The sequence below is a fragment of the Pagrus pagrus genome, assembly GCF_965226575.1.
Source record: "Pagrus pagrus genome assembly, chromosome: 11".
Taxonomy (NCBI): Eukaryota; Metazoa; Chordata; class Actinopteri; order Spariformes; family Sparidae; genus Pagrus; species Pagrus pagrus.
This window is the reverse complement of record NC_140195.1, coordinates 26,427,047-26,444,709: the sequence shown is the minus strand read 5'-3', so window position 1 is coordinate 26,444,709 and position 17,663 is coordinate 26,427,047. Positions and strand designations below refer to the sequence as shown.

The 17,663-nt window shown below is 42.1% G+C and overlaps 1 protein-coding gene across 2 annotated transcripts in view; it reads right to left on the bottom strand.

Annotated features, from left to right (window-relative positions):
• Positions 1–17,663, bottom strand: part of LOC311265858 (plexin-A1-like) — a 326,362-nt gene that overhangs the window by 138,499 nt on the left and 170,200 nt on the right. For both annotated transcript variants that reach the window (XM_084367924.1, XM_084367925.1), the window contains exon 5: positions 5,977–6,108. In XM_084367924.1, coding sequence (XP_084224050.1) covers positions 5,977–6,108 — 132 coding nt within the window. The remainder of the gene's footprint in view (positions 1–5,976; positions 6,109–17,663) is intronic.

Sequence of the window (17,663 nt, the reverse complement as noted above, 5' to 3'; positions counted from 1 at the left end):
GCAATGATAAAATTGATTTAGTGCCGTTGCTGGTTTTTATGAGCACAGATATGATGTGATGTGGCCGAACACAAAGAGAGACCCAAAGCTACAGGCAGGCAAAGATACGTAGAGCGAAAGGACATGGAGAGGCTGTGTGTGTGTGTGTGTGTGTGTGTGTGTGTGTGTGTATGGAGAAGAGACACAAAGAGAGCCATGTATAAATCCATCCTTCGCTAATCGAAAACTCTCCTCTCTCGGTGAATCGGACAGTTTTATGTTTTCGCACTGTGTGTGTGTGTGTGTGTCTGTGTGTGTGTGCGTGTGTGTGTGGATGCCTCTATGTGAGTCAGCGCTGCTGTACAGATACGCAGTCTATATGCTGCAGTCCAATCCACCACTTTTAATTATGTGTGTGAGTGAATATGGGAAAAGGTAAATTGCTCTGTCAAGCTGCGAAATGGGCTTTTTGATGTTTGAGGTCTCATCACTTGGCATTTCTATTATTCAACAAGGAGAGAGGACTGGAGGGATGAAGAGGAGGAGGAGGAGGAGAGGAGAAGGAGAGGACAAACAGGGTGAAGGTATACCTCACTTCTGAGAGTGATCATCAAAGAGAGTATGTATATAACAGGCTTTCGAGCGGCGTGGTGAGAAGAGTGCCGGTGCAGACTTCACCGAGGACCCAGAGGTCCGTGCATCACTTCCTCCAGCTTTTAGTTTTATGGCCCAGAACTTTGCTGATTTGGTTCAAACAAGGACAAAAGGCATGTTAAACCCACTGCACACTGTGTACCTACACAGCTTTAAAGGTGCAATATGTAAGACCTGGAGTCCTGCCAAATTCATACTAAAAAAAAGGGGGCTGCTGCTAGTTACTGTAGCTCAGTTAGCTGTGCAGCTAGCAGTCCAGACTATGAGCTCGGAGCTTCAGGGAAGTGTTTGTGTTTACACCGCAAGCAGAGGGGCTTTGGACCAGGATAGGTACGCTTATTTATGTAGACGAAAGTGCAACACAATAGCTACTTAGATGCCATTATGTCAAAACTGCTATTACAGCAGTCTGACAGTGTTAGCAACAAGCTAAACGTGGTGAAGCATAGCAGCTAAAGAGCCTGATATACCGTGTGCTGCAAAGAATTACCTTAAATAAATGCTAATGCTGCCGTGTGTCTAAAAGTAGGCTAACATTTGCTAACATGTTCACCAACAACGACCAATTCTAGCTAAATCTGTAAATTGCTGTGGCTAGCTAAATATTGTGTTTTGGATTGTGTTTAGTGTGAAAGTGATAATCAACTAAATTATCTAAATAATGAGAAGGCTAAATGTTAGCATGTTTGGTAACAGTCTTATAATGTGTTAATATGTTTTACAGATACTTTGGTTTCTCAGTGCTTGATACTGTATTAGTGTTTTGTTTTTCCCCACGTGTGCCACATAAAACAAGCTAATCATTATTAGCAACCCGCAAACGTTGGTAATCCATTTAGCATGACATTGGACTACATTTTTATTCATACCTTGCTAATACTAATGTTTGTTACTGGGGATGGAGTGAAAGCTACAGGCTAACAGCTTCAACATTAACTATCACCTTCTTATCCTGGACCAACGGGGGGTGAGTTTACAGTTAGGCCTACGGCCATTTTGGAGGGAAACAAGGCTACATGTCTGAATGTCTCAATGTCTTCTGTCTCGAGACAACTGATCAAATGTGGTTCAACTGTGCTATTTCTGGTCATTACTTGTATTTTCTTATCAGACCGGGTCCGTCAAAGTAACTAAACAAGTCCAGAGGAACCAGCAACAGTTTTTCTTTCGGATACTTTTTTTTGGCCTGAAAACAGCAGAAGTTTATACACCCCTGGGCCTGGCCAGCGACCTTAAACCACAAAACATTATCTCTGGTCCAGACAGCCTCTGGCTATGAAGACGCTGCTCATCAGTAGGCCGGGGAGACTCTGCACACACTCTGGTCCTGTACAGTCTGGTACACAAGTTCACATTCTGCAGCAGAGGGGAGATCCTTATTCTATTCTATGCTGTCTGAAGCCACTGCTGGGAGAGCAGTTAGTCCACAAACTCACTCCATCTGAGAGAGACAGAAGTGAGGACCCCTAAGAATATTGAACAGATGAGGCGGGAAGAGTCGCGGAAAGGAACGGACCATATCCTGCAAACCAATTATATTTTCCCACCTCCTCAGCTCTCACCAGCTCTCTCTCCCTTGCCATTTCATTCTCTGACTGGACTGTGAATTCGGTCGAGGCTGAGGCTCTGGAAGTGAAGGAACACGCTGCTGCTTTGACCATTACTGATGGCCATTTCATCTCATCGACTCCATCATTTAGTGTCATTCTGATTTTGTCAGGAACAAAATTAGACAGACCTTGAAACACATCCAACTGCTGATAGAGATTTTTAGAGGAATTGTTAATGGATATTGAAAAGACATTTTGGGAACTACTGTAAGTTCATTCCCTTTCTTCATGATTAACATGACAAGATTGATTCTGCTCTTATATCGTGGCTTGGCTAACAGTTAGCTTAGCTTAGCATAAAGACTGGAAGCATATGGAAACACCTAGCTTGCCTCTGTCCAAAGTAAACTAAAAAATCTGCCTGAAAGCACCTCGACAGCCAGAAACACGTTCTTGTTTAGGCGCGTTGAGGCTGCCATGGTAACCAATGAGATCTCCAGGAGGTCCCTGCGACCAGCCAAAAAATACAGCACACAAAACTTGTGGATTTGATATTTCTGTGGGTGTATGGATTATATAAATTGAATGTGTGAGATGCTATAATGGAGTGCTGGTAGACAGACTTTTTTAAGTGAGCTGTTTCATCACACTTCCAGTTTTTATGCTAAGCTAGGCTAATTGCTTGTTCATCTAGCTGGCAGATATGAGAACAGTATCGATCGTGTTATGTAAATTAATTAATACAAATGAATAACCTCATTTCTCTAATAGCAATTGGAGATGTATACAAGTTGTTAGCTAGTATTGTCATGTTTAATGGTAAGACATGAAAGTGGATCTGAATCTGTCGACACACCAGGTTTCAAGAGACAATTCCTCTCACGATGGTGCAAAAACAGACATGTACAGGATGGACGCACACATTAACCGTCTACATGTGTAAAATATAAAAGTATCACCTTGGATCATCTCAAAGAGCAGCATTGTGGCTTCTACCAGGCCTCTCTGCTGTCACCAGAGCTCCCTGCCGTCACTGCACTGACATGCACAGACATGTAGTGGACATATCGGCGCTCATCAAAAATAAAACACTGGCTTTAATAATTGAATGAGACTTTCTGGTGGCGATAGCTGTCATCTTTAATGCAGATGACAGGAGTTAAAAGGGAAAATATCCGACAACACTCCCAGCATGGAGTTAAGCTTTCTTCACTCTGCTGAGCACTGGTGGCTGAAACAAAGACACTTGTTGAACACCACGCTGTGATTATCATTCTAATTGATGTGTTTACATTGGAAATCTTAGTCTCTGTTAAAAGAAGGTCATTTTTATGGGGTACATGTTTTATTGTCAAGCTATCCCAAAGCTCTCACTTATTGTTGAGTACTTTGGCTGAGATGTCCCTTTCTGTCACTGTTTTTTTTGTAATACTGGCAGTCTTATTATATCTGTCATGTCGGTGATGTGTAGTATTCTCTTGTGCTGTATTCTCTTGTGTTGAAAAACTAGGAACACACAACTTCTATCTTGTAAATGTTGCAGTTGAAGTAAATATTAATGAATTAGAGAGTTAAATAACATTGTGAATCAATTATTTCTTTCTCTGCATGTGTTTCAGTTCGTTTCTCCAAAATCAATGTGTGTATCTTTGGATATCTGGACTCTCTGTATGGTACATTTCAGCTTCCTGGGCTGCTATGATCCGAGGGCCTTATTTCCCCTGTCACGTCAACACTGTCGCCGTCCATTGGTATCAATTACACTCCACTTCCTCTCTGCGCTTATGCAGACACAAGGAAGTCAATTATGTCTAATTGCTGGTAAATTACACAGCGCTCGCATGGCAGTTACTGTCTACGTACGAGGGAAGTCTTGTTGAAGGTTATCACATCGCAGTCATTAACCGTTACGAGATAAGAGAGAGTCGTGCAGGTAAGAGAAGGAGAAGAGGACATGACTGAACTCCAACTCTTACGTATGACGTCATTCCAAGATAACAACTACACGCCACAGCTGCAGGATTATATTGTATATATTGAAGATGAGATTAGCATTGGGAATGAGAAGAACATGAAACTATGCATCAGTCCCTTATCGACTTGTAGTGACGTTCTACAAATGTAGTTGTTTTCACAAGCAAAGTATTTGGGTCCCTTGTTGTTTGATCATGCTTTCTGAGGAAGGTATTTTAGCTCCAATTTTTTATTATTTTATGAAATAAAATACTATAAAATACTTTCTTGAGGCCTGTTCAGACGCAGCGAAATTCATCTATGTCTACACAAACTATGTATCTATGTGTCTGCTTGATTGTTCTATTTTAGAGCGTTGTATCATGTTAATTTCCCCAAAAGCCTAATCAGGGACAAGGACTGCAAATTAGCCATGGCTAGAAGTCCCATGTATATTGTATCAGTTGCACTTGAATTTGATGTAACAATGCCTACATGTATTGTTCCAATCAAATAAACTAATAAATGAAATAAATAAATAACTATTTGACTCTAGAAGCGTTGACGGTGATGTATGAACTACTCGCAGGGCTCGTTGAACTCCTGTAGCTGGAAAGCTAACAGCTAACGACATGGCCAGATGGTACCATGCCAGCACTCCTTAGTCCCAAAGCTCCCTGAGCTTCTTTCTATTTATTCTGTACTTTAATGTGGTAATTTTCTCTTGAGATCAAACATAATTTCATTCAATAAAGAATTATTGAGGACGGACAAAAACTCCAATGCTAATTGACAATTCACAGGTTAACAAACCACAGTGAGTTTATTCAAAACAATGTTGTCCCATTGACTCCTGTCTCATAACTCTCTACAAGCCATGCTGTTTTTGCAGAGCAGGCTATTCTATGACAGATCATTTTAAAATAAAAGTGGATGATGGCACACAGCTAATTAGCTTCCTCTATTTTGGACTCCACAGCTACAGTATCTGTACCATCAAAGGTCAGCACTGTCCACTGATTTTGCTTCAGAATTGTGCTGTTTCAAACTGGACCGGGTCTTTAAAGTGAAAGTTTTTATACATTAAAAAACAAAAACATTAGTTCCTATTCAGATCTTCAAAAATAGTCTAATTCTGTATTTCTTGCTAAACGAAATGAATAAAAAATAAATAAACAAATATATAAATCTTTCTCCCAATTAATATGCAAAGGTTGCGTTGCGTGTACAGCATACTGTATCCCCGGTGGAATGGTGGTAAGGGGCTTCATCCTATATATGACACATTTTAATATTCATGACATTAATTAGCACTTAGGACTCTGTGTGTGTGTGTGTGTGTGTAATATTGCTTGAACTGCATATGTGCCACGTGCTGTATGGTGTACCATATGCATGTAATTAGCTTGATGGCTCTCTCCCCGAGTGCGTGTTTTTAAGACATATTTCCTCATCAAGTCTTTACAGAGCTGTTTCACTGAAACACTCCATCCATTGTCAGAAATGAGGAGGTGTGTGTGGGTTTTTGTGAACACTCAGCCAGTAATGTATATTTATGAAAGTGTGCAGCAGGTGAACGCACCTGAGTGTGGAAGCAGTGTGTGAGTGTATCATTGCAAAGATACAAACACTGAGCAAGGTGTGTATTTTTCCGCCATAGGCTGTCACGTATCGCTGGATCCGTCCCTAAACCCACCAGACAGATAAATGACTATTGATATTTAGTCATCATTTCCTCAGGGTTGTCAACGGCAACTGCAGGATGCATTATGGGCTGCACTTTTAACCCTGCCTGGCTGTAGATCATTGTGTTTTGAGCGTTCATGCTTGCTTCTCATACCTGTTTATCCGTGAGGGCGTATAAGTACTGATGATCTGGGCTGAAGAGCATATCTCTCAGGAGGGGGCTCCCGTTGCTCACCACCACATTCTCATACAGCAAGGCAGGCTGGATGATGGAGTTCACCAGGATCTGGAAGAGGACAGAGGAAAATGGCAACAGTGTGAGTAGAAATCCAACATTTCTTCAAGGTTTGTTCAACAATGATATGAAGGACAGAAGAAGATCACACTGGATAATCCATAGACCTCATGGTTAACATTTTTCTTTGGAACTACTTTCTAACAAAGAAATAGTCCCTGTGGAAACGGTATAAACGTTCCTTTGTGGTGCTTAATAAAAATAAGACTCAAGCATTTGAGGATGAGGATAAAGTTATGATGATAGAAACTACTAAGCAGTGTTAGCCAACTTGACAAGTGTATTTTTACGGGTTACACTTTATAATAACCATCCTTAATAAATGCTAAAGAATAGTTCAATTAATTGTTTTTTTCACTATTAACAATGAAATGCTTCATTAATAATTATAGTAGTTTTTGTTATAATTGCAATTTTTATAATACCTTGGAAAATGGTTAATAAATACTGTGTAGTTCATCTATAAACTATACATTATTTAAATGACGACTAAAAAGTTGCGAATAATGTTTATAAACCTTTAACACTATCTTAAAAAAAAAATGGGTTATGAAGCATTTCATTGTTTCTTAATAATGAAATTACTGTCAACTTAAACTTAATTAACTATACATTTACCATTTATTCACTGTTTTTATAAAGCGTTATTGTTTTACATTCAAATTGTTAGCTTTAGCTTTGTAGTTAGCTTAAAGCTGGTACTCTGCATGTTTAAATACAAGTGTTTTTGGTGAAGCAAGCTAGCTTTTGCCCAGAAAAAACCCTCAAACAATCAAGCCATACAGTCATAATACATGCCATTTTAATTAGTTTATGAATTAGTTGACTAACAATATTATTTTGTATCTGTTTTGGAGTTGTGAGAAAACCTTTTTCTACATTTCATCAGACCTGCTGCTCCACATGCACCATTATTGAGTTTATTCTAACATTCCCATGACGTTTCTTTAATATCCTCAGACATCAATCGGTCAGTGCACTGAACACGGCCTTCCCAGAAGACGGATGACACATTATTGCCGAATACTTTGCGAGACTCATCCCATCTTCACTGCAAAGGTCTCCTCTAATGCACGGCAGTTACGTTCAAGAAAATGATGTGATCCTCTCCACCTCTTGTAAAAGCAGCACTTAGAATTTACTTTAAATGTTAACGTCAGCTGAAAAACAGCTACTGAAGCGGCAGATGACAATTTCAGCACTTTCATCTGCTTCTCAATTTATGCTAAAACTCGTAAAAAGTCATACCGGTCGGTTCTGGTGCCACACTGTTGAGGGTGTAACTACAGCACACGGCTAAATGACGGCTCTTTTGTTGGCGCTCGCAGTGTTGAGTCTACTGACAAAATTACAGAGGTATGAGGACGACTCCCTGTGTACCAACAAGTAAATGGTTTTTCTCCTTCCCTCTCTACTTTTTGTCTGGATACTTCTCTTTCTAATTTCCCAGCCTCCATCTGCTCATCCATCACCTGACAGCAGTTTAGTCTTCTACAACTTTTCTGTTTTTCTGTCGCCTGGACTCACTCGGTCATCTCTCTCTGTGTTTTCTACTCAGTCTCAACAGTCTCTGCTGTTATTATCTGCCAAATCAGTTTCCTTAATCTTTTTTTTTTCTTGAACAGAAGGTTCATTACCAGACAGGCTGTCATCACTGTATGTGCTTTTGTTGCTTAAGAGATGGAAGCAGCTTTGGTTAAATCCAAGTCAAGTGCTTTGACAAATCAGCTTTGAGGAGTTACTCAGCGGGGAGGTGAGAGTCTGAAATCTCTGAAGTTTACACTATAAGGTCAAATGTTAGTTATGTTTACAGCAGAGAGGAACAAGATTAGTTAGAAACCAAATATAGGGCAAATGCTGCTTACATCCGATTTTGTGTTCATGTACCGTTTACCGCATCTGGACAATTCTGCTTGTGTCGGGAAAGTTTCAAATTGCAGAACTTTTGAAAAGTGTGTTTTTGTGTGTGCGTGTGTGTGTGTGTGTGTGTGTGTGTGTGTTTGTGAAGTAGTTGCATCCCAGTCGTAACTGTCCAAAGGTCATTTGTTTGAGCAGTCCCTTCTGTTGCTCCCACATGAACACACACACTGAACCTTTTATTGATGCGATTGTGACCTTTTGTCACCATGTATTTTTGTGTTCCGATGATTTCTCTCTCTCTCTCGATGATGGCACAGGCGAGCTTCACCCCCGCGATCAGTCGCAAAGCAAAAAAAAAAAGCTCCTCTTTATTCTAAAACAGCTACATGCCCTGAGCCACCGTATCACTTCAGATGAGTGAAGGACTGCGGCGGAGCGAGGGGGGAACGGGAGCACGGAGCGTGCACTGCCCTACAGCTCGGGGCAGAGGGCAGTTGGAGTGGGATTCAGGTCAGCTGGCACAGAGGGGACTGCAGACTGGTGCAGGTGACCGTAGACTCTCATCGAGTCCAGTCGCCCGCAGCTTTCTGCTCTCCTTCTGCGACCTCTGCACTCTGCAAGTTAGTGTGTCCAAACAGACTTCTCACTGAGGAGGTGGGAGCACTTAAGGTCGAGAAACTTTGATTAACCCTCGCATCATCCACTCTGTTCCATTTGTTTTTCTTGGAAGCTACGCTGTGATGGTGCAGACTGTGCGATCAAACGACTACAGCTGCTGTGAGTGGTCCGAACTCTATGCTCTCTCATGAACACCCGATATAGAGAGTGATGCATTTATTGTGTTGGGATATGTTTTAAAAAGTCAATATCCCCTTCACAAACACACGAACACAGGCACTCATACACAAACACACACCCCCAAACATTGCATACTATGTATATACCATCAGTACTATGCAGTCATATGATTTTCTGTATGTTCTATATAACCTTGTGAAATGTTTACATTATTTACTGGGTTTTCTGCCTCTCTGTTAACTGTGTATCTTTGTCTTACTTGTGTATTTTTTTTAAATTGCGCAAAAAATAAAAAATAAAAAGTTGGAAACATTGCTATTCATCGAAGCCCAAGTCAAATTAATTGGTGTCAAAATTTGAGAGCTAAACATAACATTTCTGTTAGTTATGGTTGCTGAAGTGTTACAAGCGTTACCAGGTCACCTACTTTATGCTTCTCAAAGAAGCAGAGCAGAGCTCACCTGAATCAGTTTTTCTGTTCTAGACAAAGGTTCTCTGATAATAGACGATGATAGCTGCCAAGATGCATCTCCTACCACACAAAACATTATAAATTCAACCGTGGCAAAAATCTGTGCCGTCAATATGGCTGCCTGTGGCCGAGATAGGTAAGAATGATCACATTCTCTTTGCCTTTTGTGTAATTTATATAAAAAGAAACATGTTAGAGGAGAGTCAGGTACCAGCAGCATTGCAATTTTTAATTCAACAAAGTTATAGCACCTGTGTTTGATATCGAAAATGAAAATGGTCAAAATAACCATCATGGCCGTTCTGCAACAAGTACTGCCTTACATTAAGAATTTTAAATAAATGTCACATGTGTACCCAGATGAAGTACACGCAAGAACCAACTTCATAGACTCCACTTCTCTCTGTGTTGTCGGCGCTCACTAAATTCAAAGCCATAAAAAGGCGACAGCGGGGCATCTGGAACTTTTTTATCTTTGTGTTTGTCCAGTTTCTCACTCTCTGGAACTTATTAGCGGAGAGCCCGGGCTATAAGATGAAAGAAACTCTGCTACAAAAGCACTGTCTACCTGTTTTAAAAGGCGCTTATTAAATATGTTTTTATAGCTGCTCCCAGGATGATTAGAAAAGAAGAAAAAAAAAGCTATTAATGTTCTGACTTTGATGTTACTGACAGCTTAGGTCTCATTAAAGTATTCTGTTTTTTTTTTTACTGATTAGTTTACCTCTTTGAAGCGAGACAATCATATGTGTTTTTATCGTGCTCAGCAGTGCTGCTCTCCAATGAGTTCGCTGAACATTAATTGCTGCCATTTGCATTCAAATTATCCACCAATCAATTAGTTTCAGAACACAATGTTTATTTGGGATATATGTCGGTTAAGTGACATATCAATCCAGTCGCTTCAACGGGAGACGGAGTATCACGCAGAGCGGTGAGGCTGCTCGGCTGCGTGTGATTACTAAACCCTCCATTTATATTCCAGGCATTGAAGCCGCTGCTCTTTTCCGGGGTGATGTACATTGAGGAAGCAGGAACAGGTTGCGTGTCTTGCTTAAGGACAGGCGCAATAAGACATGCATCATGTCTTTGACCTTTCAGTTGAAGCGTCGTTCTCTCGGCCACCTTGAGTTACGCAACTCTACGATGACAACGCAGGAGAGAAAGTTGGGAGCAGGAGGAAAGTTAAAGGTGACTTTTCCTAATGAGTTTGCAGCCCGGGCTCCTCTTTTTCTCTGTTCTTCACCATCCTGTGTGTCCCTCCCTCGGACCTCTCTGTCTCCTCAGTCCTCCTGGGATTAGGCTCATTACCAAACCAACGCTGATATCACCAAGGACACTATAACCCTCACACACGCTGAGCTCTACAAGTTTTAAACAAAAATGCACACACTCACACATGAAGTGATACATTTGCACAAAAAAATGCGCCGAGAAGTCCTTTTTAAACAAACGATGTGTCAATTTTCTTGTGAGGACGCCTTCAATGTGCTCACTGCATACTCAAGAATAGGCAGGATTACGACCAAAGCGGGGTTGTGGGGCTCATAAACCCCAAAAATGTGAGATTTTTGGGGTTGCATTTGTGTTTCATGGATTGTGGTGACATTTAAAGAATGAAAATAACGAAATAAGCAAAGTGATACAGCATTTTTTACATCAAATAATTTCAATTTTACGTTGAATTATCAGAAAACACCACAGAATAATTCCCCCCTTCCGGCGTAAATCTGTGGCATGAAGTAATAATTCGCACTTTTCATTCATTCATTTATCCTCTCACCACCCTGTTTGTCAGCCCCTCAATGGTCTGACCCCTGTGACTGAAAGAAAAATTGACGTGGCAGATTTTACAGCCCCTTTCCTTTAAGACTTCACATAAGAAACAGGAATTATTTCCCAGAGTATCTGAAATCTGTTTAAATGTTCAGTCTCCTCCTCATTTCTCTGTACGCCAAGAAAAACGAGGTACAGCAGACTACACGCTGAGTAGCACCAGAAATGTGACAATGACTAAACTGGGAAAGAGTGTTGAAAAACTGAGAAATACCGGAGAATCGTAACCCAGGGTGGAAACCAGGAGAGGGCAATGGAAAATGGCGTATCTCCAGGGAAAATCAGGAGGGTTGGCACATATGGCACACACCCCCAACATACAGCACCCAAAGGATCCACTGCAAACGTCCACAAGACCCCCCCCCCAGAGGTCAGAGTCAAAGCTGCTTTGGCTGCACAATGTGAAGCAGGTGGTCTTAAACTTGTGGCTGATCAGTGTATATCCCTCTCTATCACAGGTGGTATTGTGAGACCAGAAGAACCACAGGTATTTAAAATAAAGGAGCCGAGTCTCTTCAAAGAAAGTATCCAAGTGTTAATTGGACCCTGAAGACGGTGCTATGTCTGAAGACTTAACATTGCAAACCCAGCTACAGGTGACCCAGTGGCAGGCATTAAGAACAACTAAGATTTCATAACCGGTTATAAATTCCTTGTAGTACATCGACATATTACAAGTACAAGCTAGCGAGCTAACATGCAGGATTGTTTTGCAGCAGCAGGACTGAAGTTGGGTCGGGATGAAGGCGAAAGTTGATAATGATGGTGGAGACAGATGAGGTGGGATGAAGGTGGGAGGTGTGGTGGAAGACAGAGAAGGATGCTTAGTGTGTGTGCACAGGAGTGTGTCGGGAGTGTGTAGAGGAGGACAAGGTAATAAAAGTGAACAAAGGGGAGTAATGAGGTTTGGCTTGAGGGCTGCGGTGATTAATACCACGGCGGGTTCAACCAGCGGTCACGCGGGTTTGGGTCAGGTAAACCAGGATACACAACCAAGTCCTATACTTTTCTTTAAAACATGTTCTAGTTTTTGAAACTGTCCTTGATTCTTCTGTTTGTCTACCTTTCCCTCCTTCCTTCACTTCTTTTCTTCCATCTTTACTTTTGGCATTTGTGCATGGAAGGCCACATGATGCATTGATGTTTCTCTCATTTACCTCCTTTTCTCACCTGCCTCCTCCTTCGTTTCTGACTTTCCACTTATGTCATATTTAATGTCTTCACCTCACTTTTATCCCCTAAATCTGCTCTTGATCCCGTTTCCTTTCCTTTCCCTCCCTTCCGTCCTCCTTTTCCTCCCCTCGCTCCGCTTCAAGACTCCCCCTTGTCCTTTCTCTTCCCTCACAGACACAGACCTCTTTCTCCTACTGTGTGTGTGCGTCTGCGAGCGCATGTGTGTCCAGACACAGCAGTGCCCTGTCCAACCTCAGCTGTTAAACATCTAGTTAATTACACGGCTGGACAAAGGGAGGGGAGATGAAGAGAAGGAGGGAAGGGTGCAGAGAGGAAGAAAGGGAGGACGAGAGGAGCAGCTTGTTAACCCCGTTAGCATTTCTCACCGAAACCAATGTTACAAATGTGCAGTGAGGACGAGTAATGAACCCAGGTCCTAAATGTTCAAGTAGCTCTTTGATGATAGAGGGAACAGAGGGAGGGAAAAAGGCATCTCCTTAATGAAATCTATGGTGGTGTGTGTGTGTGTAGGAGTGTGTGTGAACAGCTCCTCATTGTATTCATGATCCCTAATGAAATTGATTTTGGTCTCATCTGTTGAGAGGGGGTGCACGCACGCACACATGCACGCACACACACCCACACACACATCATACACACCATCTCTTTTTGAACATGTGACTAATTTCTTGTTCAATATTAAACCCAGTTTAGCTAACCGTTGGTATTAAATTGAATTTGCTTTTGGAAACGGAATCCTGCTGTCAAAGTTATTAGCACAGTGTGTGTATGTATGAACAGTTTTACGCTACAGTGTGGGGACACTGTTTACACCCTCACATTGTGGGGACCCACCTTCCTTTTGGGGACACGAATACCTATGTAAATCATTAAGTGTCATGGCGATGACTTGGTTTAAGGTGTGTGGTTGTGTGTGTGTATGTTTGTTTGTGTGTGTGTGTGTGTTTTTGTTACCTATTGGGGACTTTTTTCTGGCATAAACGCTGACCATGTCAGGACCAATAGTCCTCATGTGGACCAAAAACCAGTCCTAATGTGTAAAAACGTGATTTCTGAGAGCCTGGTTAGGGTTAGGCGTAAATTGATGAGGTTGGAGTTAAAACGCAACACTCCAAGAACAGCGGCGCAAACCTGCGTGTGTTAGTGTGTGTCTGTGTGTGAGAGAGGAAGAGAGGGAGACTGAGCGGTGTCAATGTGAGTTGGCGAGATGGGATTTATAAGGTAGTCATCTCAGTGAATGTGTATGTGAGTGTGTGTGTCTGACCCTGACTGGAGGGCATCCAAAGTATCACAGCACACCTGCTGACTACACAGTCTACAGCTCTCTCTCTCTCACTCTCTCTCTCACACACACACGCACACACACATACATAGACACACATGGTTTGGTGGAGCCACATCAGCGAGACAGGTTACTCCGAGTGAAATTAATCATCGTTCTTTTGTCGCACCGCTGCTCTCACAACAGGAGGCCGGCCCCAGGTGACACACACACATATGCACACACACAAATACACACACATGGACACACAAGCACACAGAGTGACAGGCAGACAGCTGGCCGGTGACAGCGTGCCACTATAAAGCTGTTTCCCTAACAGCTAACAATAGTCGGCTCTGCTGAAGACACACTGCCAAGGTGTGGTCAAGTCAATGTACAGTACACACCGTCACTGTTTGGTCGGATAGACTTTTTTGAGTTTTGTTTTTTGTGCAAAAATCCATATCCAGTGCTCTTTTGATATCATCAATCCAATACCAGTGCAGAGTGGAGCTGCTTTGTTCAGAGTTCAAACTGATCCCACATGGCTATCAGCTGTGGTCAGATAAGAATGCTTTGAGGCTGATTAGACTTTCTGGAACACTCGCAAAGAAACATTTGTTGCTGCTGCATTAACAATACCGGCACAGAAAGATGACTTGCTGTTGTTGCTTTTGGAAAGCACACTGTAGAGTTTCAAAGAAGCCAAATCAGTGCACATCTTCAAAAAGAATTATAAGCTCACTGCTTGTCTTTGGCTTTTTCATGATCTTTTGATGACATTTGCGTTGTTTGTGCACTTTTTGTCCAGTTTTTGACCTTTTTGTTATCAATCGTCTGTAAAGCTAAATAGACAAAAAAGTTAATCCAGCACATTTTCTTCGTTTTCTCATAAGTTTATATTATTTTATTTTTTATTCAGTTTATTTCTTGTGGACAGTGCATATAAATGAACATTACTGTAAATATGCCAGTATTAGCCAAGGGGCTAGATTCCATCTGCAGTCCCCGGCCAGGTGTACAGTTGGATTGCTATGACATCGCTACAACAAAGTCTAACAGGAAGAACAATGAGCGTTCGGACAACCAGACAAGATGTGAACAAGCCAACAGCTTCACCAGATTATCCAGTCCACGTCTACATTACAATACAACATTGCACGCATAACTACGTTAAGTGCAGCAGCTCAAAGCTGAACCATAAGTTGGTCTTTAAATTGTGATGGATGAGTACAACAAACAGTTTGGGATGATAATCCTGTCATACCTCAATTTGGGGATTAAAATATTATAAAAAAACAAAGGAATAATACAAAAAATATATAAAGTGAGACCCAAGTTTTAAAAACAAGTTTTCACTATAAGTAAATGGTGATACATTATCTCTGTTTTGGAGCTGCTGACATGTTAGTCTCTAGTCGCTGTTGTTTTGAGCAGCAGTGCAGCATTTTCACCTCCCGCTGCCTCTACTTGCCAGAATGTGACAAGAGTGGCTAAAGCAGCAAGAGCAATTAGATACTCTCACATTAAAACATCCTCAGAAGTATTGACAACAGCTTGAATTACACTGATGTCACTGTTCTTCCCCCCAGACCCTCGGCCTGCTTTATTAGCACTATTAGCACTGTTAGGACTTCTCACTGAAACAGCAGGGCGCTGGGAGCGTCAAAGTGTCACTGCATCCCTTTGACTTACATCCCTGCTGGGGAATATGTGCTATAAAATGACACTCTATAACCAGAAGACACTCACAGAAGACGTCTCTTTCTATTCAAGTCAGGAGCGCACAGATAAGCACAAGCGCGGGCACAACTCCCTTCACCAGAGCTGCATCTGTACACCCCTCTTGTCAGATAGTGAGACATGGCACAGTACTTTCACTGCTGTCAGCCAGGCTGGGCTGGCATGGTTGTGTGTGTGTGTGTGTGTGTGTGTGTGTGTGTGTGTTTGCGGGTGCAAGGCCTCTTTAATCTTTCACAAGCGTGATGGACTTGAGTTTCCCCTCAGCGCCGCTCTCACAAGCCTTCTTCCAGTACACACACACACACACACACACACACAGCTCGCCTGCCCTGCCTGCTGCTATCATAACCGCAAGTTGTAACCGGTCCCTGGAACGATAGCTTGCTTCGTTCTTCATTCTCTTTGTCGTCTCTGCTTCTTCCCTCTCCATCTCTTTCATCCCGCTCTCAACTCTCTCATCTTCTCTTCTGCCCCTCTTGTTAACTTCATCTCTACATCTCTCTCATAATTTTCTTGCACTTCTGCTCCTTCTCATCCGCCCTTCTTCCCTCTTTCATCCACTCACATCCATCTCCCTGCTCCCGTCCTTGCACTGCAAAAAAAGGTCTCTGTCATTCTTAAGTCATTTAGCCTGGGTCTTATCTCCTTTAAAACAAGTAAAAACTCAGCCAGTGGGGGTCCATAAAAGAGCCCTTAATTCACTGCTGTCTCACTTATTTCGGTAACAAGTGTTACTGTCATGAAACAAGGCGGAATAATGCAGATGACTCGACTGGTGTCAAGAAATGACAACTCATTAATTCACCATCTTGAAATGAGTTGATTTGTGCTGAGATGGAGTGGAATCGTCTCTGCCCGTTGGCAGTTAAAGATTAGATTAAATGACTTGTTCAGGTGGGTTTTGTGAGGCTCCTCTTCCCTCCTCTCCTTCGCTCCCACTGTGCCATGCGACACCTGGGAGTGCTTCTGACATAACTAGGTCTGGATGTGTGCTCAAACAGCAGCGCCACATTTTTCCCCGAGGCTGCTCCTGCAGGCTGAGGCCAATGGGAAGCTAATGACATCCACAAACTTATACAGAATGGTGCGGTTACTGGTTTGAAACCTAGGATGCACTGGGTAGGTTATGCTATGTATAATATTATAAGCAGGTCCCAGGCACGTCTGTGTGTCTGTGTTTTTATCTAAATTTTGTTTTTCCCCTAGGCAAAATGGCACCAATGAACAGAGAAATAATCAAACCACTTTGCACCGTAACCAACAGCTTGCAGCTTTCTGGCCACTTCCAAGCCTCACATTCTTCCTGCTGAAGTGGTCATGAGCAGGAAATGTGCTATCTCCATATATGCTCTCTCTCTCTATATATATATATATATATATTAGAGCACATCTGATCTTCCTATGGAAGATGACGAGGAAAATAAGAACATTTCTCCAAGCAGTGCTGTCGGGAAGTAAACATGTTAGTCAGTAACGAGTTTGGAGGCTGTGTGAAGTCGGTGTCCTTCACTTTGAGGAAAGACTTTTAATGGTAAGAGCTGAGATGTTGCTGAGCAGTGAAAGCTCCAGTGGTTGGGCTGCCTGCTCTTCAAACAGCAACATCTCTGAGTTTATTTCCAAGTAACTGACAGAAAGTGATGTGTATGACTGGTTGGGGTTTTGACCCAAAAGCCCCAAAATGGAGGATCACTAACAACTTTTCATTGATGAATATGACGTGATCGACAACTCTTGTTTATTTTCTTGCATTCTTTTTTTGTGTCCGTCCCATAATTACCTCAGCCAAGGAGGTTATGTTTTCACCTGAGCCCATTCGTAGGTCGGTCGGTTGGTTTGTCAGCAGGTTTACACAACAAACTACTGCACGGATCACCATGAAACTTAGACAGAGGACGGGTCTCGGCCCATCTATGGTAGATGGTATGTATGAGTGACTCCAATTTGAACCGGATCCAAGATCTTAAGGAGTTATGGGTAGTTTAAAAGTTAGTCATACTGGGCTATATAGTTTGATATTGGATTAGGCTTGATTGCATTAAAGGGGACTGTTGGGCCTTGGCGGAGGCATCACTGGGGCTTTAGTAGCTGACAGCCTACATCCAGGTTGGAAGCTCCAGTAAAAGTTAGTTTTGAGAAGTGTTTTGTCAAGCTGTCAGTTGATATATACTCCATGTGCTGCTCCTTCTATTATGGAACCACTTTACTGTAGAGCAACTATAGTGTAGAGGCAATAATAATGTACTGTAGCAGTAATGTCATTACTGCCGCTGCAGCGGAACAAGAGCTCTTGTAGCTCAGAAGTATTCATGTTGCTTTGAACCATTGACTTTTTAAAATATGGACTTTTCCAGGATTGAAGAGCGAAGCCAATAGGGGAGTGCA